The sequence below is a fragment of the Elephantulus edwardii genome, unplaced genomic scaffold (assembly GCF_000299155.1).
Source record: "Elephantulus edwardii isolate Elephantulus edwardi_28Jun2011 unplaced genomic scaffold, EleEdw1.0 scaffold00016, whole genome shotgun sequence".
NCBI classification, from domain to species: domain Eukaryota; kingdom Metazoa; phylum Chordata; class Mammalia; order Macroscelidea; family Macroscelididae; genus Elephantulus; species Elephantulus edwardii.
The window spans coordinates 18273004-18285712 of record NW_006399766.1 but is presented as its reverse complement, the minus strand read 5'-3'; the positions used below and the strand labels follow the sequence as shown (position 1 = coordinate 18285712).

General features: G+C 40.2%; 1 protein-coding gene across 1 annotated transcript in view; it reads right to left on the bottom strand.

Annotated features, from left to right (window-relative positions):
- Positions 1 to 11235, bottom strand: part of ZNF449 (zinc finger protein 449) — a 28767-nt gene extending 17532 nt beyond the window's left edge. The window contains exons 1-2 of the mRNA XM_006881889.1: positions 10882 to 11235; positions 8762 to 8966 (exon numbers count right to left, since the gene is read on the bottom strand). Coding sequence (XP_006881951.1) covers positions 8762 to 8966; positions 10882 to 11235 — 559 coding nt within the window. The remainder of the gene's footprint in view (positions 1 to 8761; positions 8967 to 10881) is intronic.
- Between the last annotated feature and the right edge of the window lie 1474 nt (positions 11236 to 12709).

Here is a 12709-nt window from a genome sequence, read left to right as displayed (position 1 = left end):
CATGGTAAAAAGTATATACTCAACCCTGAGAGCCAACATTGTTCTTAATGGAGAGAGATTAAAGGCATTCCCCTTGAGAATAGGAACTAGGCAAGGATGCCCACTAATCACCTCTCCTATTCAATATTGTACTGGAAGTTTTAGCGATAGCAATAAGACAAGAGAAGGAAATAAGAGGTATCTAAATTGGCAAAGATGAGGTAAAATTATCTCTATATGCAGATGATATGATAGTATATTTAAGAAACCCTAAAGACTCAACAAGAAAACTTCTGGACATAGTTGACCAATTCAGGAAAGTGGCAGGATAAAGGATCAGCATACAAAAATAAATTTAATTTCTCTACAGTGACAAAGAGAATACAGAACTGGAGTTAAGAAAAACAATACCCTTCACAATAGCTAATCACAAGATTAAATACTTGGGAGTAAACCTAACCAGAAGCACAAAGGATCTACTCAAAGAAAATTACAAAACATTACAAGAAACAAAAAGAGACCTAGAGAAGTGGAAAAATATCCCTTGTTCATAGAAAAGAAGACTCAATATTGTGAAAATAACAGTACTACCAAAGGCAATTTACACGTTCAATGCAATCCCAATACAAATACCAATTCCATTCTTCAACGAGACGATAAAGGCAATCTCCAATTTCATTTCGAATGGCAAGAGGCCCCGAATAAGCAAAGCACTCCTTCAAAAGAGAAACAAGGTAGGAGGCACCTCACTCCCTGATTTCAAATCCTACTACACTGTCGTGGTGGTCAAGACAGCATGGTACTGGTATAATGATAGACACATAGATCAATAGAATAGAATTAAGAATCCAGAAATCAGCCCATCTACCTATGGTCAACTGATTTTTAACAAGGAGTTGAAATCAGCTAAGTGGGGAAACAACAGCCTTTTTAATACATTGCTGCAAATGACCGCAAATGTGTTTCTAAGTATGGTCATCAATTTAAAAAGTGTGCTGCAAAATGGTGCTGGCGAAATGGGAAAGCTACCTGTAGAAAACTCAAGCAAGATCCACATACACAGAAACCAATTCAAAGTGGATTATGGTACTAGGAAACTTCATAAAGAAAAGCTTGGAAGAACTCCAGAAGTCCTAATCCACAACATAAACAGTCTTCCAAGCATCCTGGAAAATCTACAACCAGGAGAGGATAAAATAGATGACTGGGACCTTCTAACAATCAAATCCCTGTTCACATCCAAAAACTTCTCCAACAGGGTAAAAAGACTGGGAAAAAATATTTGGTAAAGACATTTCAGACAAGGGACTTATATCTAGAATTTGTAAAATACTCAAAGCACCACAACAAGATAAAGGTAAATAACCCAATTTAAAAATGGGCACAGGATATGAACAGACACTTCGTCAAAGAAGGCATTCAGATGGTGAACAAACACATAAAGAAATGTTCAAAATCCCTAGCTCTAAGAAAGATGCAAATCAAAACAACTATGAGATATCATCTCAACCCAGTCAGAATAGCAAAATTTAACAGGACAGCAAACATCAAGTGCTGGTGAGGTTGTGGAGAAACTGGAACCCGTATTCACTGTTGGTTGGAGTGTAAAATGGTGCAGCCGCTATGGATGGCTGTATGGTGCTTTTTTCAAAACGTAGCAAATAGAAATATCATTTGACCCAGCAACTCCACTACTGGAAATATACCCTAAAGAAACCATAACTGCCACCCAAGTAGATATATGCACACCCATCTTTATTGCAGCTTTGTTCACAATAGCAAAGAGTTGGAAACAACCCAAGTGCCCATCAACAAATGAATGAATAGAGAAGCTCTGGTATATTCACATAATGGAATATTATGCAACACTGAAAAACAAGGAACTCTTGAAATATTATACAAAATGGATGACCCTAGAGGACATTATGCTGAGTGAAATATCTCAGCCAAAGGACAAATATTGCACAGTGCCACTGTTGTAAAATGGGACTGGTATCGGGTTGAAGGAAGATTGAGAGAGAGGGGATATTTAATGTATACTGCATTGAAACAGATGAGGGAGAGAACTGTTTAAAATGTCATGACAGGAATCTAGAATGAAGGCTGCACAGTGGAGTGGACTTGGGGGGAAGGATTGTATAACAATGAAATAATTTTTATTTTACTTTTCAAAGAGAAGAGCGAACTGGGGCGAGGGGTGGGCAGGGAGAAAAGTGTAACCATGAAATCCAAAGTCTCTATAAATTTTCATTAAAATTAATAAAAATAAATAGGCCCTCATGGGAGTAAAGAGTTTATATGGTGCCAAAACGAGCACTCGTGGGAGTAAAGAGTAATAAATAGGTGAATGGGGTAAAGGGAAAGGCAACACACAGTAATGGGTTGATGAGATACTGTAACAAAATAACCACATTATCAATAGTGATTAATGTCATAAAAGAAAAAAACTATGAAAGCTTATATGAAAAACCAGTATGATTTATAAACTTGCACTTGAATAAAAAAAGGGGGGGTAGAGAAAGGGGGGAAAACCCCCCAACATAATTTTAAAAACTAAGCAAATAAAAAGCCCCAATAGATCGTTTGGGTGAAGGAAAAGCAAAATACAGAAACATTATGCAGAGTGAAATTTCTCAGTCACATAGGACAAATATTACATAATGCCACTGTTGTGATAATAGAAGGAAAACTGAGCAAGATATGCAAAAATGTTCAAAAAAAGAAGGGGAGAAGGAAGGGCAGAAAAAGAGAAGGGGGTGAATCACTGAGATAAAAGAGGTTGATGGATGGAGGAGGGAAGAAGGATTGGGAAATTCAATGGAGATTTGAAAAGATGGGATGATAAGAGGCACAGACCAACAGTAATTACAGAAAATATAATGCATATGAACGATTATATAAAGCACAAAGTACACATACAAAACATGGTGTATATGGATGATTTTAGGCAAATCAATTAAAAAATTAAACAGGCCCTCAAATTTTTTTACAACCTTTCCTTCAAGAGATCTCTTCCCCTTAAGTATGGATCGGACTCAGTAGCTCTATTCTAACAGACTGACAGAAATGTTCGTTTGTAATTATGTCATCAAAAGCACTCTCTGCGCACTCACTCCAGTAGTCTGCCACCATACTGTAAGGACAGACAGGTGGTCTATGGAGAAGCCCACTTAGGGAGGAAGTTAGGCCTCCTGGGTGGTAACTAAGAAGAGGGATACTTTCAAGAGGTGCCTCAGCAGAAAGATCTGATGATCTCCTTTTTAAAAACTAGCCACTGAAAAATCGCTGAAACACTGCTCTGCTCCACCACATTCGGTGGACTTGACGGCAACTGATGCCAACAACCAAGTGGTGAGTCATCTTGCAGGTGGATCCTCCAGCTCCATTTAAGCCTTCAGGTGACACCATCCCCTGATGACACCTTGAAAGCAACCACATGAGGGACTCTGAGTCAGAAATATCCAGTAACCACAACCAAATTCTTAACTCTTATCCGATGCCATAGAGTACGACCAATAGCAACCCTATGAACAACAGATCTGAACTCTGACTTATCCTGTGACAACCTCACAATCTCTGACAGACTCGAACCTAGTGCTGTGAAAATCCATCTCATCTCTTTTTGTTGACCCTTTACCTTTCCAAGCACGATGTATCTCTCCTAGCAATAGGCCCAAACTATGTGAGACTTTGCCACCAAGAAGCATTCTGGCTGCATTTTGTCCAAGACGTATGTGTTTGTTCTTTTGGCAATCCATAGGATCTTCAGTACTCTTCTCCAACAACACAGTTCAAAGGCACTGATTCTCCTCCTGTCACCCTTATTCACTGTCTGGCTTTCAGATGCATAGCAATGACTGAAAAGATTATGGCCTGAGTCTGCTGCACTTTAGTCCTCAGATTAACATTAATTACTGCTCCTCAGTAATTTGGAGAGGTCCCTGACTAAAGACTTTCCCAATGTAATATGTCTCCTGATCTCCTAACTGCTGGTGCCAAGTGTGTTGATTGTGAATCCAACAAGACAAAATTGCTGACAATTTCAATCTTTTTCCACCAATCATGATGTTATCAGTGCAGTGGTGAGAAATTTTGTTTTCTTGATGTTGAGATGTAATCAAATTGAAGGCTGTAATCTTTGATCTTTTGCACACGCACTTCAAGTCCTTCTGAGTTTCAGCAAGTATGTTTACATCATCTGCATAATGCAGGCTGTTGATGAGTCTTCCAGTGCTGAAATAACAAACATTTGATAAGCATTCAATTTGAAAGGGGGGTAGTAATTTGTTATGGAGCAATAGATAATTGAGAGGGAAGAAGCAGTTTGAGGATAAACAAATATATTTCAGTGTCAAATGTTCCCCCTAACCTACACTCAAGGTCTGATTTTATCATAGCTCCACTCACAAAGCCTGTGTTCCTGAAAAGCTCCACTTTACCAAGAAATTTTATTATTATGGTGGGAGAGGGGCTGGAAATCAGCTTGTTGTTGTTAGGTGCTGTAGAGTTGAGTACGACTCACTGACACTATGATCAAAACCTGCACCATGCTCACACTTCCTGACACACAAGAGCTTACTGCAGCAGTCACCATGTCAATCCACCTGGTTGAGGATCTTCCTTTCCTTCCTCAAATCTCCACCCTTCCCAGCATCATGTCCTTCTCTAAGGAATAGTCCCTCCTAGCAACATGTCCAAAGTATTTGTGTTGAAGCCTCATCATTCTTGCCTCCAAAGAGCACTCCAGCTGCACCCTCTCCAAGACTTAGCTGTTTGTTCTTCTGGCCATCCATGGGATGTGCTCTTCTCCAACACCACAGCTCAAAGGCATCTATTATTCTTCTGTCATTAATTTTCTAGCTCCCAGATGCATGCATAGCAAGTAATCAGAAAGACTACGGCCTGAATCAGACAGTATGTTATTTGATATAGCAAATTAATGCAGAAGTTATTTGAAAGAACCTTCTCATGCTTTACAGATGACATTTGTTTATATTTTGCTTTATCTTTTCATTTCTCATGCTCTTCAGCATTTCATGTACAACTTCCTAGTGAAATCTCATCAAGTGAAATCTAAAGGAACAAAACCTTAAATCTTTCATAACTAAATGGTGTTCCCAATTTGGCACACTAATTTTGAACTATACATTTTGAAAAGATAAGCCTGATGTATTTTTTTAATATATATTTTATTATTTTCGTGTGTGTGTACCGTCAAATCAGATCTGACTGGTACAGGAGGAGATTGTCCCTCCCTCCCCGGCAGAGCATCTGGTGGATTCTAACCTTGCGCCTCTGGGATTGTAGTTGCAGCTCCTTGCCACTAGGCCACCAGAGCTCCCAAAGCCTGATGTATTTTATGTTTTTAAGGATCAGCACTTCCTGCTGCTAAATTTCAGGCATTCTATGTGATTGCTGACCTCTAACATCTGGAAATGTCTGGCTTGGGTTCAAATAAAAAGTTGTATGTTTTTTTTAATGCTTACATCTTTCTTGGATCACTTTCCACTGCAGAAATGAAATTCCTCACAGGTTGCATCACACTCAGCTCAGCTCCTTCTCCAAGTCAGCTATTTTAACTAGGCAAAATTTAGCAGATATTATTCACATTTTATAGACTTTTCTGCTAGTTTGAATAATATTTTCTTCAATTCTGATACTTTCATTACCTGAATTATTAAGACTCCATTGCGTGACATTTTCAAAGTCTTGGTTTTGGCTTGTTTCCTTTAGGAATGAAGGATAATGGTCATCTCATTTTCATGTTAGAACCGAGTACTGTTTGATCTCTGACCTTGATTTCTGATTTCTATGTTTATGTTCTCTTTGAAGGCTATTTCATTATTTTCATAGAGTGTAGAATCATATTACCAAAGCTTCCTTGAATTCTCTCACAATCAGCCTTGTTTTGTTTGTCTCTACTTCAGCCTTTCGCACTGACAAGTTTCTAACCGTGGCAAAGATTTTCACAGACAATTGTTAGAATGGTACATTTAAAAAAAAGGAGAGAGATTTCTTAGACTTCCAGTTAACCCAGAGGCATGCAAGTTTCCGTCAAATATTTACTAGCAGATGTTCCTCCAATGCACAGGTTATTTCCACATTTGTTATGTTTTCACAGCAAATATATATATATATCAATGTATGTGCATGTATTAATTTCAAATACCAATTGAAGCAACTTTTTGGAACAGAATAACTTTTTGGAATTAAAATAGATTCCAGATTTTTACATATAACTTCACCCACTGTTTTAAAAGATTTCATTCTGCCAGCAACCTGGAGTGTTTGCCACTCAACCTGGAAGAGGATGTGCTTCAAGTAATATATCCAGGATGTTTTCATTTCAAAAAATGGAAAAGCTTAAATAAGTATCAAAAACTTTTGAATCATTTTGTAGGGACTGAGAAAAGGATAATTCCCTCTCATCCAAATGTGGGGAGTTTTTTATGTGTTTAATTAATTCATTCTATCTTTCGTTAAAAACATGGATTTTTCAAGTTATTTAGCAGATAAGGTATTAGAACTAGATTAATATTGTTGTGTGGTATCATCTGTGATCTTTTTTACCTGGCACCACTGGTAAGAGTAGAAAACGAACATGGAGAATCACAATGAATATATGGATAGATTAATAATGAAATGTTACCAACTAGATCCTTCAATTGATATGCACATATACAAGAAATACAGATTGCCTTAACCTCTTAGCAGAATATGAACTCTGAATAATCTAAAAATTAGAACATTACTAACAATTTTTAAAACATAGTTCTCTACCTTGACCACAATATCCATATATACGTAACTGTAAGTTTTTATTCTTTGTCACTTCTAGTTAAAAACAAGGCAGTCAGCATCTTATTTTAGTCTCTCGCACTTGCTAGAGTAGGCTATAACTTAGCAGCAGGACAAACTGATTAAATTCAGGAAGTTGGACAATTGTTGCTTAGCAACTATCTTTAAATTCATGAGCTAAATTCCTAGTGAGTGAGTGTTATAGCACTGCACAGATAACGTATAATCTGGCTACTAGGTCTGGAAGAGATTAAACTCTTCTCTCCCAGTGGAGGCAGGAACTTCCCCTGAAGAGGGAGATTATTCACTATTCCTTTTCCCCTCAGTGTGGCACCAGGAGAGAGAGATGGCTCTCACAATGGAAGCCAGAAGGGAGGCTGGAGATCCTGGGATTTGACTTGAAAATACAGCAAACTAAGGAGGAGACCAGTTCTCATGAGGCCAGGAGGGCAGTGGGAGAAAAAAAAAAAACACCCACCAAGCAAAGTACCTGAAGAATGGTAGCAATCCTTGAATCCACCTATATGCATATAGTCTGGCATGCTGTCTCCCAGGATTTGTCCACGGGCCCTTGAGCTTTTTCCTTTTGTACAATCCCTGCAAGATGTGGACCTAACTCGAGATGCCAAACACCTTCTTCAAGCCTTGACTACCATAATGGCTACCTTGATCCCTGATCACTCTCCTGAGCCCCATTCCACATTGGCCATTTCCCCTTGAAGCACCATAAGCACCTCAAACTCCCTAGGATCCAATCTAAAATCCCTTTATGTACCAGATCACCTCCTCTCTGTTCTTTATGTCAGTGAATAACATTAACATCTACCCAGCTCATGACAAGAACCTTGGATACCATCCTAATTCCTTCGCCATTAACTAAAACTCACTACCAATCATGGAGCCATATCATTTCATATCATACATCCATAAATGGGACCTATCATTCGAATTGGCCAATTCCATCATTATCTACATGGCCATAGTTTTGAAATACTCCATCTCTAGAAGAATCCTGATTAAAGGGGTGGGGAAGGCAGAACAGAAGTTCTAACTCTCATGGAGTTTCTGGAATGGAGGCTGCATAAACCTCCAAAACTATTGCCTCAAAATAATCTTTAAACTTGAAACCAAAAAATGTCCCCTGAAGTCTTTTCAAAATCAAAGGTTTGCCTTTAGCCGTGTACTCACTTGAGATGTATCTATACTGGCTCTGAGAAGAGTAACTCACATAATTATACAGAAATTCACAGGGCAGTGAGTTTACGCTAATGGAAAAGAAACAGCATAGAAAAGGAAGGTGAACCAAAGAAAGAATTGTTCTTTTACTTTTCAAAGAGAGATGCGAACTGCGGGGGGGGGGGGGGGGCTGGGCAGGGAGAAAAGTGTAACAATGAATGAATGAAAATCCAAAATTTCTGTAAATGTTCATTAAAATTCATAAAATAAAATTTAAAAAAATGTGTCTAGGTGATAGAGAAACCTTTTTCCTTTTACCAGATTCCTATACTTTTTTCTGAATTTTCCTTAATAAATTTACTTTCATGGTTATAAAAAAAAAGGAAAAGGAAGGTGAGAATGATAGCACAGCCTATGGAATATAACAGTGTCACTGAATTGAATTGGTATATATTCTGTTGTATGTACTTTCAACTTACACAACAAAATCATTCACTTAAAAAGCAGACTTTACAGGCAGCATGTTTATGTTAAGGGGAGAGAAACAACTCAGAAAACGAGGAGAACGGCCTGCACAACCTGAAGAATGTAACCAAGACCACCGAATTATACCTGTAGAAAATGGTTAACTGGTTTACATTAAGCTCTATATATTTTCAACCACAATAGGATAAAAATAAATCATATAAATTAAAAGAACAAGAAAGAAGCGTGTGTGTGTGTGTGTGTGTGTGTGTGTGTGTGTGTATAAAACCCACACAAACAAACAAGAAAAACAAAAACCACCAACATAAATTCCCTGCCTTACCTGGCTCAGCAAACGGTAGGCATTCCCCAAGTGCATCATAGCTCAGTGTCTGTGGCCCTGCCTGTGGGCTCCATGTCTGTGCCACTGCGGCCTCCTGGGAAGGGCCTGGGATGTGGAAATCTGGTGCCTCCAGCTGGATATTGGACGGGATGTGTGTGGTTCCCATGGGTGCCAGTTCTTCCAAGAACATTTCCTGCCTACCCACCTGGGGGAAATGATGGAACCCATCACTCTAACACCTAGAACATCGCTGCCCACTGGAAACATAATGCAAGGCACACGTGTTAAGTTTATACTTTCAAGTGGAACTGTAACACCAACAGGAAGAAACAGGGGAGGTCAGTCTTAATGGGATGTTTTACTTAACCTGGTATATTCATAATGTCATGGCTTCAAGGTGGAATGGGTATACATTACCAATGAAGCATCTTACACACTGCTTTCATTTTAAGTCTGGGTTCTGCTAGACTTACACTCATCAGTGTGAACTGACCATATTCCAGGAATTCAACAACCACAAGTGGCTGATGTACTGCACAGCACAAGTCCATACCACACAAAGCTAAAATCTTAATTAATAAGCAAACGCAGAAGAAGAAAAAGGGGGAGAGAGAAATCACAATGTCCTTCGACCTCAGTCAGAAGAACCCTTGGAAGACCCCTCTGTTTGGGCAGAAGCCCTTCCCTGAAGCTCAGTTACTGAAGAGCCCTGAGGCACACCTGAAAGCCTAGTATGCTTCTTCCAAAGTCCCTGGTCTGGACTCAGCCAGGTCCCCCTTCCATGTGGAGCTTCCACAGAGGGGCTCTCAACAGAGGACAGAGACACCCCACCCCTTTGGATGTGACCCTCTGGAGAAAATGGTAGGTGGAAGCTATGGGATCTAATGGACTGGAAATGGCAATAATAATCACAGTGCAAAATTGTTCCACCTCCCAAACATCTATGGACTTTCCCCTCAAACATCCACACAGACAAAAAAGTACCTCATCCTGTTGGACATGTTGTTGTTTGTTGTTATGTGCCGTCGAGTCGCTTGCGACTCATAGCGACCCTATGTACAACAGCCCTAAACCCTGCTCCGTCCTGTGCCAATCTCATTGTCTCTGACACACCCATCCCGATTATCCCAGTCACTGAATCAATCCACCTCATAGAGGGTCTTCCCCTCCTGCGCTGTCCCTCCACTCTGCCCAGCATGATGTCCTTCTCTAAAGACCTGTCTCTCCTTACAACATGTCCAAAGTATATCAGGCGAAGCCCCAGAATCCTTGCCTCCAAGGAGCAGCCTGGTTTAACCCTCTCTAGGATGAATCTATCTTACTATACTTTGAGCATAGCCTGGATTTTCTAAGAATGCACTCTTGTGAAAAGCCAAGGCTGTATGAGGCTTTTGCTCAGAATTTCATCAAGAATTGTTTGGAAAATTGCACGAGTAGCAGCCATAGTGCTGGAGGGCTGTCAACCAGCCTCAAGTTCTGGCTGTCTCGTTCACAGTCATCCTGTTCAAAGGGGAAAGTCACCTGACAACTTCACAGAAAAGCCCCAAAATATAGATATTGAAACATACATAGTTGGGAGGAGGAGGGCTGCTATCAAGTCAATGAAGACCCAATGTGACATCATTAGTGTATCATAAGCTCATCTCATTTTACTACGTGGCTTTAGATTCCAGCTAGGTTCTGCTTGGCTCAGGAGATGTCAGCTTTTCTTTTTACCCCACTCTCCCCACCCCCAACCCCTGTAATGGACCAGGCTGGAAATACTTTATTACTTTAAAAAGGTAAAAGCCATTACTAGGTCATGGCTGTAATAAAAAAAACAAATTTTAAAAAATGGATCACAGGTTGGATTAGGTTCCCAAGCCACTGAATATTAAAAGGGGGTGATTTTTTAAAATTTGATGTTTGCACATAGATTGCATTTTCTCTGACTTTCATGTCAGGATAGTTAAGGGACCAAGTAATTGTTATAGATTGAGTGTTGAGAATCACTTCTATGATGAGTTCAGCAGGGGAAAAAAAGTGAAATGGACTTTGGGCTGAAGAAAGCCCAATTGAGCTAGTCCCAGATGCCTCTGCTAATTCTTTCCGGCTAATGACGGAGATTCTTCTTGTCTCACCTGCTGCTCTGGTATCTCAAGCTCCCTCTGTAGGTCTTCTATCAGTGCCACAACTCTTTCTCTATTCTCAGGGCAGTGTTCCCTCACCCAGGTCTCTATCTCAGTGGGCAGAATAGTCAGGAATTGCTCCAACACCAGCAGCTCCAGGATTTGTTCTTTAGAGCGCATCTTTGGTTTCAACCACTGACAGCAAAGCTCCCAGAGTTTGTTGAAAGCTTCATGAGGCCCGGCCGCTTCTCGGTATTGGAACTGCCTGAACCGCTGACGGAAGACTTCACAGTCTGTATCATACTCTTCAAGCATGAAGCCCTGATTCAAGGAGGCCTGGATTGCACAGCCCAGAGCCACAGCCATTGCTCTCTTCCAGCAGCTTAGAGTTTATCTGGGACCTGAAGTCTGAGGTTCCAATCTGTTTCTCTAGCAGTCAGGTGTCACCTACAGCCAAGGGAAGGAGAAACAGAAGCAAGCAGAAACAGCAGTGGTTACATGAGGGTATATTTACTCCCTTATTTTTTTGCTGTAACTCTCAGTGATTTAATTAATTCTCTTTTCTCATTCACAGCACAGACCCAGTAACTGTTCTGTAGTCACCATTCCACAGGGTGACTTGGGAAGGCTGGATCTCTTTTGAAATGATACCCTTTTCTGGGATTCTCTATCCTTTACCTCACCAACGCCCTAAAAAGCAGCAGCTCTTGATCTTTTCTGGTGGATCTGAGAACATCTTTGCTATGGACTCATTTCCTGCAAAAAAAAATGTACAAACACATATCCACTTCTACCCACCATCATCCAGTTTCAAAAGGTTCTATCCTGTCCTTCCAAGGACAGAACTGTGCTGTCCAATGCACCTGGCACTAGCTCCACCTAAGTTTAAATGAATTGGTGTTGTTGCTGAGTACTGTTGAGCCAAAACTGACTCATAGCTGACCCTCCAATGTGTTTTCAGAGGCAGTAAATTGCACAGAAGACTGCCCATCTTCTGCAGTTGGTGGACGTGAACCGCATACCTTTGGGTTGGCGAGAATCCTTTTTTACCACTAGGCCACCAGTGTTCCCTTTAAATGAATTAAGCATAAAAATGTGTTTCCTCACGCGCAATGCTCCACAGTCACCGCTGCAGGGTTTCCTTTTGGACAGCTCTACTTTAGAATCCCATGGAGGTCAGATTATCTCCCCTAAAGGAACCACTCTCCATTTATTGGCCTTGAACGTCACACTCCCAATCTAAGTCTCAACTGGACTGTTTTTCTGACTATGTGTAGCTCTCAAAGGATGCAGAGATGGAACACTAACAATATTTTTAAATAATCAGAGAAGTCTACCTTGCTGTATCACTTTAGTCAAAGGCCCACAGACAAAGCGAAACTCTGAAAGAATGGTAAATATTTAATCTCTCATTTATTTCTTCTCTAAACATGCATTCATATATCATTTCCCTCTCCTTGCAATTACGTGTAAGCTACTTTCCTACAGGTTAAGTGCACCGATGTAGAACATGCCATTAATCATTTGTTCTGAAAATATTTACTGAGTTCATACTCTGTCCCAGGTACTGTTCTGTATCTTCTTCATATATAAGTTCATTTAATCACTGCTCAGTATTAGGAAGTGGGGACTAGGTATTGTTTTCCAAATACAGATGAAAGAAGGGAAATTGAAGACTTCAGAGTAGTATTAACTTGTCCAAGATCACCGCAGAGTCTAAGAGAGCTGGTAGTCTAGTGGGCAAGGAAGGAGGTAGAATTTTAACCCAAAGGTGGCACTTCTCTGGCAGTTCAAATCCACCAATGGCTCCATGGGAGAAAAATGGGCAATCTTTCCCCGT